This window comes from Carassius gibelio, chromosome B12 (assembly GCF_023724105.1).
Source record: "Carassius gibelio isolate Cgi1373 ecotype wild population from Czech Republic chromosome B12, carGib1.2-hapl.c, whole genome shotgun sequence".
In the NCBI taxonomy this organism is placed as follows: Eukaryota; Metazoa; Chordata; class Actinopteri; order Cypriniformes; family Cyprinidae; genus Carassius; species Carassius gibelio.
Window position 1 is genome coordinate 15,878,825 of NC_068407.1, and position 23,240 is coordinate 15,902,064.

Genomic DNA, 23,240 nt, shown 5'->3' on the forward strand with positions numbered 1-23,240 from the left:
TTTACAATACAAATCATTACAAAGCAACTTTACAGAAAATTACGTTTCTACAATATTTAGTAGTAGCTTATAAGTGGTGACTGTCAGTTTGTGCGCGTATAACAGGATTTTTCAGAAAAGTTAATACAAGACGTAGTCAACCAGACGATGAACATTATTAACAGCAATTATTATATGATGCAGTCACACTTGTAGCAATATTTGTTAGTTCTGTTTGTTGTTTCAGGGTTAGCATCATCTGGGGTCCCCTGAGGGTCAGCATCATCAGGTGTTCTGGATCCAGACTGGAGCTTGTGGAAAAACATAGAAACAAATAGAGACATCATTAGCATAGCTGCTGTTCCAACAAAGTAAAATTAATTAGTTTAACCCAAGCTAAAGAATAAGAATGCGCATTTGATCAGATGCAACTGCAGTAACAATTTAAGAGATACATTATTTGAATGCTTGGCGAAATAGATGTGTCTTTAATCTAGATTTAAACAGAGAGTGTGTGTGAACCCCGAACATTATCAGGAAGGCTATTCCAGAGTTTGGGAGCCAAATGTGAAAAAGCTTAATAGGTAGCCATTGCAGAGACTGTAAAATTGAGGTAATGATCATATTTTTTTGACCTGGAAAGGACTCTAGCTAATGCATTTTGGACTACCTGTAGCTTGTTTATTGAAGATGCTGGACAACCACCAAGAAGTGCATTACTATAGTCCAGTCTAGAGGTCATGAACGCATGAACTTGCTTTTCTGCATCAGAAACGGATAACGTTTCGTAGCTTGGCAATGTTTCTAAGATGGAAGAATGCAGTTTTCGTAACATGGGAAATATGATTTTCAAAAGACAAGTTGCTGTCTAATATAACACCCAGATTTTTTTACTGTTGAGGAAGTAAAAGTACATCCGTCTAGTTGCAAATTGTAATCCAAGAGATTCTGTGTACTGTTTTTTGGTCCAATAATTAATATCTCTAATTAATATCTCGGATAATGTCTTATCCGAATTTAATGAGAGAAAATTATTGGTCATCCAATCTTTTATATTTTTAACACACTCTGTTAGCTTAGATCATTTAGAAGTTGAATCTGGTCTCGTTGAGATATAAAGCTGAGTATCATCAGCATAACAGTGGAAACTAATCCTGTATTTTCTAATAATATTACAAAGGGGCAACATGTATATTGAAAATAGAAGGGGACCTTGGAAGGATCCTTGTGGCACTCCATATTTTACTGGTTATAAATGAGATGACTCCCCATTTAAATAAACAAAATGGTAGCGATTGGACAGGTAGGACCTAAACCATCTTAGAGCCTGCCCTTGAATACCTGTATAGTTTTGTAATCTACCGATGAGTATGTCGTGATCTATGGTGTCAAACGCAGCACTAAGATCAAGTAAAACTAGCAATGAGATGCAGCCTTGATCTGACGCAAGAAGCAGGTAATGTGTAATTTTAACAAGTGCAGTTTCTGTGCTATGGTGGGGCCTGAAATTCTTCATACAGATCTTTTTTTTTTTTTTTTGCAGCAAGGAGCTCAATTGAGCAGACACAACTTTTTTTTTAATTTTAAGACATAAATGGAAGATTTGAAATAGACCTATAATTTGCCAGTTCACTGTGATCTAGTTTTGGTTTCTTAATAAGAGGCTTAATAACCACCAGCTTAAATGGTTTTGGGATGTGAGCTAAAGATAATGACGAGTTAATAATATTGAGAAGCGGTTCCTCGGCTACAAGTAACAACTCTTTCAGTAATTTAGTGGGTACAGGATCTAATAAATATCATGGCAATTATATTATTCTTATTTCTTTTACAACATACATATAATATACACAAGTATCAACAGCATACAAATGTCCTGTCAGTTGCATATATAAGATGCAACGATAATGACTTGGTTTGTAAATGTAAATCCATGCATTTATGAACTAAAGGTTAGATTATTGTAATGCTTTATTGGGTGGTTGTTCCAGAAAGTATGACCATATTAGCTCGGTTCTGTCAACACAGCAGTGGCTCCCTATCAAACACTGTATAGATTTAAAAATCTTGCTCATTACTTATAAAATCCTGAATGGTTTAGCACTTCAGTATTTGAACAAGCTCTTGTTACACTATAGTCCTCCATGTCTGCAGCATTCTCAAAAAACTGGCAATTTTATAATACCTAGAATATGAAAATCAACTGTGGGCAGCAGATCCTTTTCCTATTTAGCGCCAATTGTTTCAAACCTGTATTAGTTATTCTTCTGTTGAACATGAAAGATATTTTGAAGAACACTGACAAACAAAACAATTGCTAGTAGCGACTCACTTCTAACTGGAATGATAATACTATGGAAGTCAATGGCTGCCAGCAACATACTTTAAAATATCTTGTGTTCAACAGAATACATTCATACAGGTTAAGAACAAGATGGTGTACAATGCGTTTTCATTTTGGTTCATCTCTCCCTTTAAAATCAATAGCCATTATGGATAACGTCAATTTCAACAATTCAAATTTTAACATGGCTCCTTTCATCTGTTGCCAGTACAAATGTCAAATTTAAATTGAAATAAGTGCAGCTTCTTGCTTCTGTGCATAATCCCACTTTGGTATTAAGAGACGAGTTCAAAGTAAAGATCAGAATGAAAGCATGCAGATTAAGTAATCAATACTATGTATGCCACCGTACACGCTTTTCAGTCATTTACAGAATTCATTAGAAATGTGTATTCCCCTAATATCATAAAAGTAGACCATAAAACCAATCAGTCAATCAATTCTCACTGAAAATTTATTACAAGCTTTGAACAAGAGAACATATGAAATATTTACAAGACAATACAACATGTATAAAAAGAAACAATGAACAATGCAATAAAAAGATACTTTGTCACACATGTGAGACTAGTTTGTCATTGATCACTTAAAAACAACAACAACAGAAAACAGCCACATAAAACATACTTTCCACAAGTATAAACATTTCCTTAAGGTTTATATTCTTTTTATTTATTTTTTATTTATGAAAAAAAATCAAGTTAAAAAAACCTAACAACTCTGTAACCTTTTAGTATCATACACAGGATACTTCAGGACACTTAATAGTCATCAGAATCGGAATCCAGAGCGTAGGTCACAGGTTTGGTGGTACGTGCAGCTCGGCTCCTGGGAGCTCCAGACATCACAACCTTCTGTTCCAGCTGAAAGCTGTCATCATCCTCCGTGCTCTTCGCTTTCTGGAACAGAAAATTAAATTCGGGTTTTAACTCGCAAGCTTTTCAATAAAAGCTACTATAGCAAATATATACTATAAAAGTACATATATTTGTTTTATTGCTTGTAGCTTTTTTGTACTAGGAAAGTATATCAAATTTTTCAGTTTTTTTTTTTATTGTACTGAACAATTATTTCTACAGCAGTTTAATATTGAATGCTACATGCAACTTAATTTGAAAGTAGTTTTTTTTATATATTTAAACGTATAGAGTAAATCATAAAAATACTGGTTATCAAATACTGATACCATTAAATAATACTAAAGTGTCATAATACCTTTACAGCAGTGCTTTTGCCCTTGAGGCGATCTATCAGATTGCCACGTTCAGAGTCTGAACTGTCTGACTGGTCACTGCTCAGAGCGGGCTTCCTCTTCTTGGCCGGTTTCTTCTCAACCACAACAGGGGCTGCGCCGTCCGAGTCAGAAGACTGTTTGACAGCAACAGGCTTCTTGGTGGCTTTGGATTTTTTAGGACTTGTTTTAGAGAGCACATCAAGGATTGAGGGCTGTTTTGCATCTAGAAAGTTAAAATCATTTATAAATTTAATAAGCTGCTATACTGATATTCAATACAAGAATTTGCACTCTTATAAAAAGGTTATTTATCAGCATTTAGAGCTCCATGAAGAACTTTAAACATCCATGAAACCTTTCCATTTCCCTTTTTTTATAACTGTTCACTTTAAGTTCTTTGGGGAACTAAAAATACTTTTATGGCATCACCGCAATTTTAAAAACTAAGAGCATAAACTGCACTGAAACTGCACTGAAATTCCACAATTAAGTAACAACATTCAAACACCTGTAGCTTTCTTCTTTGGAGCAGCACTTGTCTTCTTTGCGGCCGGTTTCTTGGTGGCTCCTACAGCTGATTTTTTCACAGGTTTAGGGGCCGGCTCTTGGCTGGTCTCAGCTAGTTTAACAAGCACAGTGAACAAGTAAACCAGCTGACAAGCAATCACGTTACTGACAAAGCTCAAGACATGATCTGTGATTGGCAGACAGCTGTGTGGTACTTACAGCCAGACTTGCTACTGGCTTCGAGTTTATCTACTTTTGGTTTGCTGGTTTTTGCTGGTGCTTTTTTCCTGAAACAAATAAAAAAACAATATTATAGAAAAATACAGATAGAATTTTGGAAAAATACTATAGATAGTCATAACAGAAAACGATCAAAATCTGTGTAGCAAAAGTAGAAGTGGTGTCAGTCTTACACAACAGGTGCAGGAGGAGGGGAGTCAATGTCACTATCAGGTGCACCGCTGGCTTCTGGGAGGAAAGACTCATCATCCTCAATGACAGCACGCCTCTGTTTAGAGCTCTTTCCCCAGTCATCAAACTCATCTTCACTGCTTGACAGACTGTACTTCTTTTCCACCGCAGCTGCAAAGACAAAATTATTCCAAATATTTCCCCAATTTCCCAAAACTGGATATTTTCCGATTTACTTTCAGTGATCCCACACTTATTAAATGGATTAACATGATCTGCAAAATCTTTGCACGTAAAAATAAATAAATGACCACACGTTGTGTCAAACACGTTTACAGACAGTCTCCGAAATTTTTGTCTGTCATAATATTTGGATCAGATTTAATTTTATACGTGTTCACATTTGTTCTAAAGGAGTAAACGTGCATGAATATTCACCTTTGCGCGCTTTCTTTTCTCTTGGAGCCACTTCCTCAGGGATAAGCTCCATGTCAGATTCAGATTCTCCCTCATCAGAAGACCAGGGGTTCTTCTTCTGGATCGGTTTAAAGGAGAGGGTGGTCTGCTTGCCTGACTTTGTGCCTGATACAAAGACAAGATGAAACCTTAAGATCAGAATTTGATGACACTGTATGAATGCATCTGATAAGTCCCATCCAAATGGCACACCCCAGAACTACAAAAGGACTCGGAAATTGTTAATCAGCAGCTGATTCTTCTGTAAATACAAATTTGACATAAAATGGTGGCATTTGAAGTTCTGTACCAACTGTGTGATTGTGCATTTGTGTGTGCTACACAGTGAGGGCCATGTTCTTTCCAATGGTCTCATGGCAAGTCATAACCACTTAACGTTTCCGTTTTGATGAGATAGTGGAAAGTTAATAAGAATTTGCAGGATTCACTTGCACTCCACTGAGGTTTAGGATCTAGGGGTGTAACTTGCAATAGTCACCTTTATTTAATAGTTATATACTAATTTCAAATAGATGAAAAGCAGTCCACAGACATCCAACTTGCTCTATTTTCATATTGTACATGCTGGTCTTACTTTTGTCTTTGGCTGGCTCTTTCTTGATCTTCTTGGTGAGTCTTGCAGTCAGTCCCATTTCAGAGCCATCGGCTGCTGCGTCTGCATCGTCATCGAACTCCATCTTCATCACCACACCAGCCTCTTTCTAAAAATACACACAAGTATTCCCTCAGGATTCGCTAAATTTATGAAATGTCTGGCTATGAAAACTGATTGAATTTGCTGCTGTAAAGCAAATAATCTGAATGAACCGTAATCTGAAGTACAGTGACCCTTCAGAGATTTGCATACATTCAGTTTATGCACGCATGCAAATCTCATTCAGCGCACACATACCTTCCCAGCTTTGCCTCGTTTGACTCCCTCCTTCTTAACGGCTTGGACCTTCATGGTGCTGGTGATGCGGGGGATGACGCGCCGGCCCTGTGGAGTGGGCATGGTCTCGTTCTTTACCTTCACCACCTTTGATTTTCCCACTTTACCTTTCACCACAGGCACTGAATTTTGGGACTCTTTCTCCTTCTGTTCCACACGCTACATGCAAACACACAGATGTTGACTTTACAAATCACTAATGACACTGAAATGTTAGATTTGAAAACAGGCACAAATTTCAGTAAAATGACAAACATATTTCTTTATATGAAGCAACTCCAGAACAATGTTTGGTACATAAGCTTCCACCAAATAATTAAAAATACCTCCAGTTCCTCAGTAAAGGCTGCCAGATCCTCTTTCCACAGATCAGCAGGTGCTTTCATCTTGAGCGTGTTCAACTCCGTCATCTGCACAACAGAAGCATGAGAACTTTTGTAAACTCCACTGCTATACTAAATCACCAGCTGTGCTTCCATCATCACAGACTTCGTCACCTTAGCATCTCTCTGTTTGCATAGCTCATCTTTCTTTTCTTTTGTCAGGTACCACATGGGCATGCTGAGTAGATAGTTATAATCAGGGCCAGATGTGTCCTCCTCTTTTTCCTTCTCCTCCTCATCCTCATCCTCCTCTGCATCCTGCCAAACACAAAATGAAAATTATAATAATGCAGGTAACGAGTCAAAAAGAAGAAACCAAAATAACTATTTATTGAACAAGGTTGTTGTGGAGCGTACCTTTGCCTGAGCATCTTTCCATGCCTTAACAGGGTCCGAGTCATAGCCCATCTGCTGGAGCATGCGGATCAGCTCCTTCTTCGGTTTATTTTCTAAAAATAAAATAAGAAGCTTTATACCAAACACTTAAAAGACCTTTACCTTGGAATCTGTATTTACTTAACACCTAGAGATACACTATATAAAGTACCATATTGGAGTTTCCCACCAAGACGTTGGTGACCAGCCAGAGTTTTAAAATTACCCAAACATACATTTAGATCTGACATAAAACTCCAAATATACTAAAATTAAATCAAATCGTAATGGGTTGCAATTAAATAAACTACATAGACTGTTGAAATGCATGGTTTAAAAAGGAAGCATGGAATGCACACAGCTTGAGATACGTCTCAGAGCAGGTTAACAGTGAAGTGAACGGGAGAGGGAGGGTTGAGCCCCTGAAATTAGGATTGTAATTACACTACTGTAAAATAAATTAACATTTGTTTAAATCATTTAGCAGATGCTTTTACAGGCTTTCTACAGATATTAACAAGTTAAATATAGGGCTGTCACACTAACTAATTTTACTGGACGATAAATTGTCCAAGAAATTAAAAAAAAAAAAAATCGCAATAAACGGTAATATTGCCATTCTAAGACCAGTTTCAACTAATATAATGACAATGGCATAACGCAGTACACCTTTTCAAAGGTCAATAAACTTATGGCAGATTCAGAGCAAAAAATACCAACATGTTGACTGTGTGGCTTAAAATTAATACATTTTGTATGTTATGTTTATATGCCAGTTAGGGATGTTCATATTGACTGTTTAACAGTTAACCGATAGTAAACATTTTGACCAATGAAGGGGCCGTTCACATTCAAATGCGGTATGTGCGCTCATAACGAAAGCGACACGCTCGCAACGTGCTCGTTTTTTTCCAGGCCCGTCCGCAATGCATCTAGTTAAAAACATCTCCGCTTTTCAGAATGGCGCAAAATTCCCATTGTTTTTTTTTTTGTTTTTTTTTAAATGGGGTGTACCCAAACACTGCAGAGTTTGTTTGTTTTTTTTGTTTTTTTTTACTTTTCTTCAAAAATAAATCTTGTAGCAGAGTTACAGCAAGGGTTTTTCGGTGGTGGAAATCCATTACTGAAATGTCCTTCTTGTAACGGAGATCGCAGCTGATGAATGCTTGGCAATGACAGACGCCTCAGGAGCGCAACTGCCCTGCGCGTGTACGTGTCTGTGTTAACTCACTGGACGCGTTGACACACGCAACCACACGTCTACAGACATATAGCGGAGCAAGGTAAATGAAGCGAGTAGTAGCAATAGTGCAAGTACAATGCTGTATCACTTGAGACGCAAATATCCACAAGCAAATGTAAGGTGCTTTCCAAAGCTAGCCACTCTAGCCAGACTGACATCCACGCCATCAGAGAGGGGGTTTTCTACAGCGGGCTGTCCACAGGCTGCGCTCCAGACTAACCCCACATCCTGACATGTTACTTTTTTTTTTTATATATAAAAACGTAAAGAAATTATCAAGGCCGAAAAAATTACCTTTTCAATACCACCTTTTATGAAATGTAAAACCTAAACCAGTGATGGAAATACATCATAAATGTCATTTATTAATACACTATACAGTGAAAATTTTATATGAGCAGACAAACGCAGAAGCGCACAGGAGAAACGGCAAAACAAAATGCAGGTCACAAATTAGAAGCATAAAACGAGGATTTGTCAAGAAAAAATTTTGGAAGATTTTGATATAAGCCAAGAGGAGACTGGTTTTCCATTGCTAAAGTAAGGACACTTTGCTACGTTTGCTCCAGTTAACAAACTCGAAAGACAAGGTTCTCACACAGGTGCGGGCACTGCGTATACATCCTTCGTCATCTGCCTGGAATGGCTTGCATGTATGCGTTTATAATGTGAGAAAAGTGTTTGCTTTAAATATGGATATTTTTTTACAACAACAACGATTAGGTACAGTGGGCCTTTATTCAATTCTTGATGGAAGAGATGTGTATTTAGCGGTTTCTTGAAAATGGAAGTCTCAGAAGCTCTTAAGTCTCAGATCCTTGTATAGAGTTGGGCAGCAGGTAGTAGTTAAGGTAAATGTGATTTTGGGTCTCTTTGAGATGGCACTGTGATGAGCTACTGGAGGCCTCACAAGTCTGAAGTGTAAATGTAATGTGATGAGGACTTAGACATTACCATAGCTAAAACCCATAGTCTGTAATGTTTTCTCTTGGTTCATGTCAAATTCATTTTGATAAATAAGTCGCACCTGACTACAAGTAGCAGGACCAGCCAAACTATGAAAAAAAAGTGCAACTTATAGTCCGGAAAATACGGTAAATACTAAAATGATTATCCACTTTCACCATGTGCATTCCAAGGATTTCATTGTTATCAGTTGATCTGTATTGGCCAAATAGCACTCATAAAATAAGATCGTCATTAAATAATTTAGTAGCTCAATCTAATGTGTTGATAGACAAATAGGTTAAAAACGCACTTGTAATGTGTTGAGGTCAGTGTATGGCACAAGGCAAAACTAGAATATGTTCTGCTTCTGCATGTGATATGAAACCAAATGTCTCACCAATGACCAGAGTGCCCTGGATCTTCTCCAGAATGAATCGGGCCTGGTTGGAAAGTCTGGCACTTTCAGCCCCCAGCATACCTAGCAGCCAGTCTTTCCTTAGGACGTAATACTTCATTCTGAGCTCAAAGAAATCCTTCAGGATGTCCTGAACAGACTCGTACTTCTTCAGACTGCCCACATGATCAAACAACACCTGCATGAGAATGATATAGACAACAGAAGTCAACAAATGTTTTTAGGATTGGGTTAAAAAAAAAATGAATGCATTTTTTAAAGGATGAATTTAGTGATTTTAAATATATGGTGTGTGCTTGTTCACCATAGAGTGACAGGTGAGCAGATTCTGTAGTTTGAAGACTTTGTGTAGTCCAGCTGCCTCAGCCTCTCTCAGGCGCTCCTCTGTCATCTTAATGACGAAACGCACTGTGGTGTCTGTATGATACTCCTTATAGTCTGTGATTAAAGCAGGAACCTTCTCCGTGCCGTTCAGCATCGCCTCCAAAACATTCTCCTTATAGGTCTGAGAGACGTCATTTTATTCATCATTTATTCCACAGAAAATGTTTCGTTATTTTTATCTGCTGAACTGACTGGCATAATTTTCTGCTTGTGCTCAATTTCCATATTACCCAGATATTTTCCAAACGTCACAGGTTAAACGCATTGCTAATTTTATATACAGCATGAAACCTGAATTTACAGTGAAGGAAACTTTGGTAATAAATATTTTAAACTCTAGCAGATATTACTGAATGTCTTTATGATTTAGTTGAACTAATTTTACCAGTTTATCATGCCAACTGAATATTTACATAAAAAAGCTGGGTCCTACAAGGAATCATAAATAAACTTCCTAAAAGTAGTATAAAAATACTTCACATACCTGTGTCCAGGTTTTGATTGGCAGTTCAGTGATCTCAATGGTGGTAGAGTCAATGATGGCCACCTCTCCGTTATTCACATACTGATTCTTCGCCAATTCATCAATGGTGCCTTTGAACCCCTTATAGCTTGGAAGCTAGACATAAATTGGCGAAATGAGTACATCAACCACTTCTGGTTTAGAATAATATGCATTATGAAAACAAATGCGTTTATGGTAATTCAATTTAAAACATGAATTCATTTTTACCATGGGAAGTGGATCTTCTCCACTGAGCATGCGGTGAATATTGTTGATGATCTCTCTGACATCATAGTTGGGGATGCGGCTGGCCCATCCTGTGCCGATGCCCTCACCTCCATTAGCCAGCACCAGAGGGATGATGGGTATGTACCACTCGGGCTCCACTCGCAAATTATCATCGTAGTTATACTTCAACAGGTTATCATCCACAGCAGGGAACAGCAGACGAGCAAGTGGACTGAGAATAATTAAAAACGATTGTTTTATTTACTAGTTATGACATTTTTATTTGTTAGCCATAATCATTAGCCGTGTGCATCTGTGTACCTGAGCATAGTAAAGATGTATCTGGGGCTGGCAGAGTCTTTGCCTCCATGCAAACGTGTGCCGAACTGACCCAGAGGCTGAAGCATGTTCAAATTATTACTGCCCACAAAGTTCTGAGCAAGACCCACAATGGTCATCATAAGAGAGACCTGAGGAATAGAAAAGTATTTAAATAGTTTTAACATGTGAAAGCTACCAGGTTCACTAGTTTCATATTATAATCATGACAGTAGTTTAATAGAGACATCTTAGCTCAATTTTACTTTTTAATGTTTTTATAACTTATTGCTTTTGTTAAGCAAGATACTGCCCTGCTATGTGACAAGATTTTCCATATACAGACTAAAGAATGAATGAGGTGAGTTGTACAAAAGTCCTCACCTCTCCATGGTGATATGCTGACATCTCAGCCACTGATCCAGCCAATTGAGCCACTTTCACCTCTCTCTTATCATTCCTCTTAAAACAGCAGAAAAGCACTTTTCTTTGGCCTGGTTTCAGACCTGAAACATAAATCCATAACTTCTGTGCATCTCTGTTCAGTAGTTCTTTTCTTGTATTCTATGATTGCCTTGACTATGACTATCTTAGACAAGCAGCACAACTGCATCATTTTACCCTTTGTATGCCTATAAAACTATACAGAACTATTCAAAAATGACTATTGTAATGCTGCAGAAATTCAGGTTTCTCACCATCCACCAAGCAGGGGATTGATCTCTCGTTGTCAGAGTTGGAGAACTGCACAAGCTCTTTATTGATAAAGTCATGGTAGGTGAGGGATGTGGTTTCCTGTCCGTACAGGTACTCCTGCACAAAGCAGAAACAAGATTGTGCTTTCTAGTGGCACACAAGTCTATAAACTATATTTCCTATTTTAAAAATAAATAAAAATTAATATATATATATATTTTTTTTTTAGGGTTATGGTACCTCAGGAAGGTTGTGTTCTCTGCGCTGACGTCTGTTGATCATGAAGCTGGTCAGCCATTCCTTCCTCTCATCTACCATCTTCTTACTAAAGGCCTGCAGACAGAAAGACAAAAAAAAAAAAAACATAAATATCATCTTTATGAAAATTAACTTTATATTCAAAGTTGCTTGATTGTGTCCACTAGAAATTCAAACAAAGACATGGTTACCAGGGTGATAGCTTCATCATCAGCCGGCCCGGAGTACTTAAAAGGGATACGGTGTCTCATCATATCCGAAAAATACTCTTTGGCCTCCTTAGATGTGCTGGTACCCAAACCTGGAGAGAGGCGGATAGAAAACTACATGAGATATTTGCAAATCATCATGTATTCATGCACGTTTTAGAACCGCTTTCAAAAGTTATTGCAAACACCCGGTGTGCTGGTGACCCAATCTGTGCCCCCTTCACTTTCTACATCACTTGAACACATAAGGAGGACAGAGTAAAAACACTGCTTACGTTTGCCAGTGGACTACCACAGGTGTTTGAGACAAACCTTTGTAGTATTTGATCTTCCAGGATTTGGTGTTACTTTGTTTCTCCTTCCACTCGTTGAACTCTGGGATACTGTAGAAAGAAAGCTCCTGCTTCTTATTGGATGCCTAGAGAGCAACAATAAAGGCAGTCAATGAAATGTTTCCACACCAAACATTTTTGTATATTACTGATGACAAGTGTAGCTGGAATCTACCTTGATGATCGGTGTGATAAACTCTTCCAGGAAGTTGTGGCGCAACAGTGACGGCCAGTTATGATGGATAAAGTTGATGAGAAGACCTTTAATGTGAGATCCATCTTGATCCTGCAGAAATAATCCATTATTATATGTACAAACTACACAAATATTCTGTAACAGGCACACTGTGTACAGTCTGACCTGATCTGTCATGATCATGAGCTTGCCGTAGCGCAGGCTCTTGAGTGACTCAGGGTCACTGTAGTTCTTCTTGTACTGCAGACCCAGGATCTTTATGATGTTGTTGATCTCCGCATTCTCCATGATCTGGGGAAGAACAAATTAATTGATACAACCCCATGAAGTGGGACTGGGCTATATGACCTAAAATCTATACTATTTATTTTTTGTGTTACATTTGTTTGTGTGTGTTTTAACACCTTTATTGTGAAAGGACAGTAAAGAGCTCACAGGAGAGAACTGGGAGGAGAAAGGGGAGTAATATCAGCAAAAGACCTCAAGGCAGGATTGGAACTCGGGTCGCCGTGAGCGCTTTGTGCTATATGTGGATGCTCTAGTCACAAATATTGATAGATTTTTCTTGCCCTCATTGATCATTAAAAGGTTTTAAAATGTAAAAAGCTAATTTCCTAAAATATTTTGCAGGAAAAATACAAATTTCCCTGCGAAAAGTAGAATATAACTTGCATCTCTTTTAAATTAGTATTATTTTTAAGGGACATGAAACCCCAGACTACTTTCATTTTTATTTAATTTCAGATTTTAGCAGAGGTGTTTGTGTTGCACACCACAGAGCATAATCGTTTTTACAGTTCCGAGGAAAAACCCATCAAAAGGCTTACCGTATTTTCCAGACTATAAGTAGCACGTTTTTTCATAGTTTAGCTGGTCCTGCGACTTATAGTCAGGTGCGACTTATTTATCAAAATTAATTTGACATGAACCGAGAAAAATGAACCAATAGAAAACATTACCATATACAGCCGCGAGAGGGCGCTCTATGCTGCTCAGTGCTCCTGTAGCCTACATTGAAAACAGAGTGTACCCTCTCGCGGCTGGAGACGGTAATGTTTTCTCTTGGTTCTTAATGAATGCGACTTATAGTCCAGTGCGACTTATAGTCTGAAAAATACGGTATATAAACACCACAGAATAAGCCTAAAATCTTCTCAGAGGTGCAACAGGGAGTTCATAAGCGTTTTTCGATGCAGTGCGCAAATGGCTGTGCATTTGTGTTTTTAACTCCATGGAAGCTAAATTAAACTGTCTGAACACAAAGCTGTGTTTTGTGTTCGTCTCCCCTCTTCCGCACCATAGCCACTCTTTTTTTGTTGTTTTTTTTCTAAACTGTGGCGAGAACTCACCAGTGCTGAAATGGGGGATTTTAAGACCCTTTAAATAATGCATTGTGAAAAGTAGACAGAAAAGTGAAATAATATCCGGCATCTACTATAAACAAAGGTTTAAAATAATGAATGTAAATACAACAACGCTGATTAAGAGAATGAGCAGGGGCCCATTTCAGAAAGGAGCTTAAGTGAAAACGAAGTACCGTATTTTCCGCACTATAAAGGTGCACCTTCAATGAATGGCCTATTTTAGAACTGTTTTCATATATAGGATGCACCGAATTATAAGGTGCATAGAATAGAAGATACTGCAGTCAAACGTTTGACTGGGTTTGCGTTATGCATCCACTAGAAGGAGCTGTGCTAAAGGGAATGTCGACATTATGACAGAGCGCCTTGGTCCATATATAAGGCGCTCCGATTTGTAAGGCGGACTGTCATTTTTTGAGAAAATTAAAGGCTTTCAAGTGCACCTTATAGTGCGGAAAATACGGTATGTTAACACTGAAACTCTAGGTTTTCGGTTTCAGAATGGGATTTTTGTCAAACTTGAGACAGCAGGGTAAGGCCCAATCCCAATTCTATTTTATACCCTGCTTTTTTACATTTTGAAATATATTCAAACATAAAACAGCTATTTTAAGTAGGCTAGTTAAAATATTCCAGTTTTGCTGTACTTTGGATCATATAAATGCAGGCTTGGTGAACAATAGACAAAAAAAACATTAACAAACTTACGGTTCAAAGACTTCTGACTGGTAGTATAGGCAAGTTAAGGCAACTTTCATTTTTCTCTAATTTCTAGCTTTTAACTGGCTTAGAAATCTATAACTACTGGACAATAACAAATATAATGATATGTTTTCTATACTACAAACAGTTTATCACATAAGGCAGCATAGTTTATATACTGTAATAAATGCTATGTCAATTAGCACTGCATTGTTCATATACTTAAAGAGTCCTGATCGGGAATTAACATTCGATTTCGAAACCACGTGATCGGATCTAGACATCCCTAGCAGAATGTTTTCTGATTGGTTCATGGTTTTGAAACGGACATTGATGAGTGGCACTGCATGTAAAAGTTCTTTTAATGTGCCTCATGGATTTTTTGTAAAAAAAAACAACATGGGAAAATTTCATCGGTTAGAAGTTCTGAATTTCGGTTTCGATTCGAGTAATTGTCCAGCCCTACCATGAAGCACTCAAAATGCTTTTAGTACTGACCTGTTTGTGCGAAGCCTCTCGAACATTGAGCATTTTACCACGCAGAGGGAACACACCATAGCGGTCACGTCCCACCACACCCAGACCTGACACGGCCAGAGTTTTGGCCGAGTCTCCTTCTGTCAGGATCAGAGTGCAGCTAGTGGAGTTCTTCCCACCTGAAACAAACCAGCAATCCTGAAATTAACCTCTGAAAGGGTTTTAATATTTAAACAGCAGAACAAAACCTCGTTACCTGCATCGTTGGCGTCATCCAGCTTGGGTACTCCTTTAATCTTAGTGTGTTTGACAGCAGAGCATTTCTTATTGAGCTGAGCCTGGGCTTTAAACTTCACCCAGTTCATAATGCTCTCCACAATTCCGCAGTTATTAGCCTTCAAACAAGACACAGAGGGGTGAATTAGCGCAGGAGTTTACATGGCTGTAAGGCATCTGCATTCACAAACTACCTGCTTGTGACCAATTAATATCAAAATTTCAGTAAATAGTACCAATAAGAGTAAAATTAAACAGACCTTGATAACAATTTTACCAAATGGATACCAATCACCTATTTGGAATTATTTGACTAACAGGCAATTCAAGATGGTTTAAGGCTCTCATTTCTCACCTGTTTAACAAACTTTTCACTCAGATGGCAGGTGGAACCGAAATTCTTCTGCTGTAATGTCATGTTCTCTTTGGTCTGAGAGTCAAAGCTGGGGTTCTCAATCAGACAGTTCACAAACAACCACATGTGGTTCTTCACCTGCACAGAGTCCAACCAGCACTTTACATCTGACCACAAAATGACATTGCCATAATCATTGAGATGTATACGTTTTAATAATCATCAGGATGTACCTGGAAAGGTTTGACAGTCACTCCAGCCTTGTTCTTCTTTTTCACCACTTCAATCAGTTTGGACACAATCTGGTCTGCAACATAGTCGCTGTGTCTGCCACCCTGAGACACAAAACATCATATTTAAATCACTTTCCACTGTCAAGAAAGATGTCAATCCATGTTTACAGGTCAACAACTTTTAATGGAGTTTCAGATAGCCACCCGGTAAAGCCCCTACAAGAACACTCCAGCATCCACACAAATGTGTGTTAATATTCTTATGCACAGTTAAAGTCCGATGCGTCCTGTTGCTGAAAGGCACAAAACAGTGCTGTGGCTATGTTTGGAACGATTTTTGTTGGAAAAAGAGCAAAAAAGATAATATGGTGTCTAAAATGTAAGTCTCTTAATATTAACTTATTTATTGAACTTATTTAACAACCATTTTTTCTGAACTGTATAAAATCAATATCAATGTCTTTTGGAGAGAAAAACAGCACTCTTTGTGTGATATTAACTGTATGAAATGATATAAATATATACATTTTCTACCCCATATATTGAAGTATGTGAGAATTCTGAATGCATTTTAATAAACTAATTCTTGCAATGAAAGAACGCACTATAAATGCGCACACGTGCACTAGTCTAACCTGCTAGACTTATTGTATACAATTATGGTCTTTCTGTACCCAAATTTAAGATCTCTTGAAATAATTAAGACTTTCCTGTACAATTTAAGACTTTTTATGACCCCCAGAAACCCTGTTTTTAGCAAAATGGCTAATTTGTCATGATATGTTACACAACTATATCACGTTACGAGTAAACAAAACATTTAGAATTTTTACCCAAGTGTGTGTGTGTGTGTGGGGGGGGGGGGGGTACAATGGTGTTTTGTGTATTCAGAGTTGTTCACAGTGTTAAAGAGATGGATTCTCATGCTAAACATGGCTGAAGTTGTAAAAAATAATTTGGAAGAATGACAGAACTTCTGTGCTGAAAATCTTACTTCGGAGGTCGTATAAGTTTCGGCCGTTTTTTTTTCCGATCATGCCTCTAGTGACAGACCAGTGGTTCCCAACCTTTTTCAACTCGCGGCCCACACAACCAAACACATATGTTTGCGCGGCCCACTTCAAAGAAATTAACTGACCCCGCTATTGTTGGGTTAATAACTTAGTACTCCGAAGCTAGATTTTAAACTGTATTTATTGAATAAACTAGGGCTGTGCGATATGGACAAAAAAAAAAAAAAAAAAAAAAAACTATCGCGATTTTTTTTTATCAATTTTGCAATTGTGACACACATCGATATGCTTTTACAGTCATAAATGCATTCAGGATTAATTTGAAACATATTTCCAAAAGAAAACCAATCAGAGCTTTATCAAAAAGTCATCTCTAGAACAGACAGAAGTCAAAATTATCACTATAGTGAAGATGTAAAAAAATTTATAGACTTGTGGCAAAAAAAAAAAAAAATCCTGTATACAGGGACTTTTTTTTTCTTTTTTGCCATGCATTGTTCATAGAGCTCATTAATTGTAGCGGTGCCTCAGGTGTTTGCAGTGTATGCGGTCAGCAGTGAGAGCGCATAAATATAACGCGAAAGCACATTAAAATAATGCACGAGTGCGAATCTATCTGTTCGCAGCAGATTTCCTTTGCTTTGTCACAAAACCAGTCGTGCTTGCTCAGATACACACTGCTTTGCGAGGAGAGAGTGTGCACACTTAAAACGTGTCTCCTCTCACTTAAACTGCATCCTGTTCACTAACAAATTCACTCTATGCTCATGTGTTAGTCATGAATTATCGCACGTTTTTATTTCTAGCCTTTTACGATCGGATACGGGAGGTCAGGGCCACGGAAAATTGTGGTATAAAGCGATTTAGAAATCGCGCACGCTCAAATCGTGATTTTAGGACATTTTCTTTTAATCGCACAGCCCTAGAATGGACTGGAAATGAACAGAAAATAATTGGCGGCCCACCTGCAATACCTGCAATACCCACCTGCAGAGTGTATCAAGTGCGTTTGTGTGTTCTGGTCATTTAAGTGACAAATGTTTTAGAAACAAGGCCCAGGTTGACGCTGGATTTGCACATCGTTTGCTATTAAAACATGGAGCCGTCCCTGTGATAAAAGACCGCCTCCAGGAGCTTGGCTTTTCCCGAAAGAATCTGAAAACTGTATTTTTCTTTTATAAATATGATAAAACTAAAGACTTTATGGATATATGAAGGATGCAGTACTACTCTATAGGTACTCAAGATTAACATGAGATTAGGTGAAACGGTGCATGTTATGTACCCTTTAACAATTGATACCAGAAATACACCATCCATTATCGATCGCTTTTTACACTGAATGATGGATATTAAAATTATTTAATAAAAGCATCACAATTACACATTTAGATGCTTTGCTGGTTATTTTTTTGTCACTGATGTTTTAATCAGGCTAATTCACTGGTTGGGCAAGTAAAAAAAAAAAAATTATAATTTAAACATGCTAGAAGGCTGTCCAGCTGTAGCTAAACTTTTATTATATTAATGGGAACATTAAGAAGGTAGTTTGACCTGTATTATGCTATTGCGATTCTCTTTGATGCAGTCAAAAAAAAAGAAAGAAAAAAAAAATCTTTGGTCTGTCCAATGATTGTAAAAAGTCATTAGGTCCTTCAGATTAAAAGATATTTTAGAAGTAATGCGACTAAAAATATTTAAGACCAATCAACTTTGAATTTTGGACATTTTAAGGACACCCTGCATTGTAAACAGTCCTTTCGAAAACTGAATATAATACCAAATTGCAAAGCTTAAGAGGTTTACCTTAGTCGTGGCAATGCTGTTAACAAAGCTGACTTGCTGGAACCCTTTATCACTAAGGGTAAGACACACCTCCCAGCGCTCATTCACAACCTCATGGACTATTGTCAGGGGAGAACCGGTCTCATCCACCTTATCCTTTACATACAGGTCCACATAGCTACGGAAACCATTAATCTAAAAAGATAAAGGAAATTAAACTTAGTTGGAAGATACAGTGATGCAAACAAACAGTACAATTCTGTGGGGTCAAGAGCAAAAACCAGTCATGTACTCACAGGCAGCTTCTTCCCATTGAGAAAGACACGGACACCCTTAGTGGATCCAGCAATGTCATACGCTCGTCGAGTCAGCAGTGCGACAGTGTCTTTATCTAACGCCTGCATCTTAAACTTTGCCAGGTCCGGCTGGAATGTGATGCAGGTGTATTCTTCACCATCAAAGGGCTTGATCTTATACTCCCCTGCTCGGCCCATGTTATCAAACCATGTCTTTGGGGAAAAGGTTAAAGAAGCATTAACATGTTGGTCCAAGATAAGGCACATCAGTTCTAATCAATATTGCCACTATTAAAATCATACTGACTTCATGATAACTGAAGCACCACAATCTAACTAGATGGCAGACAGAATTCTAAACTACAGAAGTATTCAATGATACTGCTTTTGTCATTAACTGACAGCCAATACTTCACCTTAAAATGACCTGGTGTGCAATTGCAGAGGATTTCAGTTTTTAGGATATAGGCATGTAAATCGTACAAGCAGATGAATATAATGTTAACTGTATTTTTTTAAAAGTTCAAAGTTGCCCTAAGACAAGAAAGCATTTTGGTTTTAGGAAAACTTTGAAAGGTTTTGATCCACTTCAAATGTTGACTACTGTATATTAGTTTTAAATTTAAAAACATTTTTATAATACTTGCTATATAACTCATCAACATGCATGAAGCAATCCGTTTTCAAGTTTACCTGTTTGAAACAGCGTTTTGACTCTCGGCACGCAGTCTCCACCGTGAACTTGGTGCTGAAGATGTTACACAACTTCGCACCGTATCCATTACGGCCACCTGTTAACAACACACACACACGATTAAACATTACAGTCAAGTCAATTCCATTCATACGAATCCATGCATTTCCAGCTAGACCTCACCTGTGACCTTCTTCTCATCATCATCATAGTTACTGGAGGTCAAGAGTTGGCCAAAGATCAGAGCAGGAACATACACTTTTTCCACCTTGTGCTCAACCACAGGAATACCCTTTCCGTTGTTCCACACACTGATGCTGTTATTCTCCCTGCACACACATACACGCATGCATCACTTAGATGTCTTTCTGATCCACAACGTCGAACAATCTGAGCATGGGAAGTACTTACGAGTCAATGTTAACCTTGATGCAGTTCATAGCTTTGTCCCTCTGTTTGTTATCAGCGGCATTCACTATGAATCAAAGAATGAGTATTATACTTAAGCAGCAGCCATTAGAGCATCCCTACATAAGGTCAAAACTGAGTGGTCTTAAATTGTTGACCTGCATTTAAGAATATTTCATGACCTCCATGTATGTGCATTGATTGAGGTTTATGTGAATAGCCTCCATTAAAGCTCTTAGTCATATAAAGCAATAGTGTCTCAATTGATTTGAATTAACGTTGCAATATTTGTGATTTATGAAAGTTTTGAATTCATTGACTTTCAATGGAAGGACAGAAGCTTCTCAAGTTTCATTAAAAATATCTTAATTTGTGTTATGAAGAACGACGAGTGTCTTATGAGTTTGGAGTAACATTCAAAACTGTAATGATAAATGACGTTTTTTAATAAAAAAAAAAAAAAAAGCAATGGAGCATAAGCAATAAAAATGCATACTAAAAATACTGTTGTGTATGCATTATTTTTGAATTTGTTTTAATGAACAGAAAAAAATGCACTTTAAAGAATAAAGAGCAGAATAAAGAGCAGGCCTATTTTTATAAAAAAAAAAAAAATTAAACTGACTTTTCTTTAAGCGAAGGTAATTCAAGATAATTTTCATAATACAGTAAAAGGTAAACCGTTTAATTAGAGCTGTCTGTTAATCATAGCAATGACTGATTAATCATTTTTATAATCCATTAGTAAAAACTGCTACCAGCAGACTATTTTATCACCAAAAAAATATATAATAACTCACCCAAAATCTCGTCAAAGATCTTGTAGAGTCCTGGGACATATGTGATGTCTCTGCAGTTCATTCCCATATCCTCATCAAACACCCACATTTGCTAAACAGGAAAGAGTAAGCAAAGAAACATCGGGTTATTCTACAGTTGTAATGCACTAAAATCTGAAAAAAATGTAAATTATTTTCAAGAAATGAGTTGGCCAGGTTCTTGACAGAATGAAAGGGTTTTTTTTTTTTTTACACATAATCGAGCATGAATTCTTGCCTTAAAACCTGTGACCACTTTTGAATAACCATTGACTCTACTGCTGTATAAATGAAACATGTTATGGGCAGACTGCATTATTAATAAACAGTGGGTGGCAGTGGCCCTGATAAACAGCAACATAGAAGATCTCTACCTGAGTAACAGGCTCCACAGAGCCTATGTAGGTGTCAGGACGGAGCAGAATATGCTCCAGCTGGGTCTTCTTCTGATAGATCCTTTCCACAGACAGACGCTTATCATCTTTCTTGGGCTTACTGAGAGCCTTATTCTCAAACAAACTCTAAAGAAAAAGACACAAAAACAATGTTACAGCAAATAAGAAGCAAGTTAAGATTGCTAAAATAAAGCAAAAACTTTTTTAGAAGTCTAGACAAAAGGACAGAACGTTCCAATACTACCAGTCCAATTATTTTCTGCTTTATATTATGTTGTGTATGGTTTACACTTTTTTTTTATTTTATTTTTATACCCATTTGATAAAGTTTGACGTTAAAGTTTTTTTTTCTTCGTAGTGTGATTTTTGGATTTCATCCAATTACGGTCAAATAATGATAAATAAAATGACCCAGAGATTTTGAAAAAAGAAAGACCGTGTTATTATGGTGAAGGACAGTCTTAATCTACAAAGCATTTTGGACAAGATTTGCATGGCGTCATCAATACGGCGGACAATTTACTTAAAACAGATAACAGGAATCTCCAAAATGTTACCGGTCAACTTTCAGAAACACACCGCTCACCTCAATGCTAACAGACATAACAGCACAGTTTGCAAATCTAAGTTAAAAAAAAGCGTCCTTTTCTTGTTCTGCTTTAGGAAACACGTGCGACCAACACCACGTTACCAGTATATTGTAACAACAGTATGCAACTGTAGCGGAAATGACTGTAACCATGGTAACTTTCTCGCAAGGGCGAGGAAAGTTTTAATGAACTCTTAACTAATATCTAATATACTAAGTAATACAAAATGTGGCCCAAGTTACCCTAAAAACAAAGCATTATGTTACACAACGCGGTAACACATTACATATTATGTGTAAACATATTTCAGCTAAATTCAGGCAAGATATGAACAATATATAATGATAGCCATGTAACGTTAGTACATTAGAATAAAACGCGTAACATTTCAACCCTAAACTAACTAAAGTTGTTTCTATTTAAGTAATGTTACATGAACAATAAAAACAAATAACGTTAGTCAACATGACACTGTATCCCAAAGAAATATCATGTATTCTTATCAATTAATGTTTTTCATAAATAATACATGAACACGGGTTATAGATTATTAATGGTCACGTTCTTTTGACAAGGATGTTGTATAAATTAACGTTACCTTCAGAGGTCCTTCTGTTTCAGCCATTTTTAACCGTTTACGTTACTCTTTCACGAAGCGAAGAAAAATAAACTTAAATACAAACAGATCTGTCTTCAACTGTAACAAATCACTAGCCCTCCTAAATTACAAAAGATGTCTCGAACTATCTGAATTCAACCTACGAATGTATGAACTAACTCACTGACACTCGCGCGCCTACAAACCAGAGCAACAGTAACCGATTTTCAAATTTGAAATCACACATATGTCCTCCCGCCAAGAACGCTGGCCAATCACAGTCAGGAGTGGGTTGGGTTGTGGTGTTCTTAACCAATGGCGTTACAGATTTTGAGCAGCGACTCGCCTATCTATCTCGTCCAATAACATAGGCGATAACACTCGTTAAACCAATGAGATTTTTGTTCCGGTCTCTCTCACGGTTTAACGGTCAAGAGATTATTATCAACAAATAACAATAACAAATGTTTGCGTTGATGTCTTTATATTTCTGTGAATAGCATAAAACACACATAAGAAAAGGATCCGAAGAATGAGAGTTTGAGGATGGAATGTACTAAATCACATTTAAATGTCTATAACGTTTATTCTTCATTTCTTCTTAAAAGTATTATTTAAAAACAAGTTAGTGATAAAACGATAGTAAGGTATTAAGTAAAAAAAAAATAAACGTTTACTTGTGGCCATATATCTAATAACCGTAAAAAATGATTTAACCTATAAACTCATTAAGAGAACAAATTCTATTATTAACAGTATCCATATTAAAATGATCATGTATATGCATTTAAGGTAGTGTTATTGCATTTTAAAAGATGATAATCCACTTTTGTTCAAATGTAGTCCGACTGACCATTCGTAGC

At 37.2% G+C, this 23,240-nt stretch overlaps 1 protein-coding gene across 1 annotated transcript; it reads right to left on the minus strand.

Moving 5' to 3' along the window:
- Window positions 1–2,759: 2,759 nt before the first annotated feature.
- Window positions 2,760–22,681, minus strand: top2a (DNA topoisomerase II alpha). The gene is made up of 35 exons (XM_052570295.1): window positions 22,378–22,681; window positions 21,169–21,315; window positions 20,777–20,867; window positions 19,980–20,043; window positions 19,752–19,897; window positions 19,568–19,665; window positions 18,875–19,087; window positions 18,600–18,773; window positions 15,781–15,882; window positions 15,548–15,685; window positions 15,173–15,311; window positions 14,938–15,095; window positions 12,539–12,664; window positions 12,353–12,463; window positions 12,158–12,263; window positions 11,828–11,937; window positions 11,619–11,711; window positions 11,381–11,495; window positions 11,067–11,188; window positions 10,686–10,834; window positions 10,365–10,596; window positions 10,116–10,250; window positions 9,552–9,752; window positions 9,230–9,425; window positions 6,624–6,715; window positions 6,381–6,524; window positions 6,210–6,293; window positions 5,845–6,042; window positions 5,527–5,653; window positions 4,914–5,057; window positions 4,478–4,646; window positions 4,284–4,351; window positions 4,066–4,176; window positions 3,539–3,780; window positions 2,760–3,222 (listed from the first exon to the last, which is right to left on the minus strand). Exons 1-35 carry the CDS (start codon window positions 22,402–22,404, stop codon window positions 3,085–3,087), a joined length of 4,710 nt encoding a protein of 1,569 aa, XP_052426255.1. The 5' UTR covers window positions 22,405–22,681; the 3' UTR covers window positions 2,760–3,084.
- Window positions 22,682–23,240: the final 559 nt, after the last annotated feature.

Excerpts from the sequence above, each read along its gene's own strand:
- top2a (XM_052570295.1), bottom strand. The coding sequence starts at position 22,404 with ATGGCTGAAACAGAAGGACCTCTGAAG. Across the intron at positions 18,774-18,874 it reads TCAATGGGAAGAAGCTGCCT|ATTAATGGTTTCCGTAGCTA; the intron begins GTGAGTACATGA and ends TTATCTTTTTAG. Across the intron at positions 3,223-3,538 it reads GCAAAAGCACTGCTGTAAAG|AAAGCGAAGAGCACGGAGGA; the intron begins GTATTATGACAC and ends TTTCTGTTCCAG.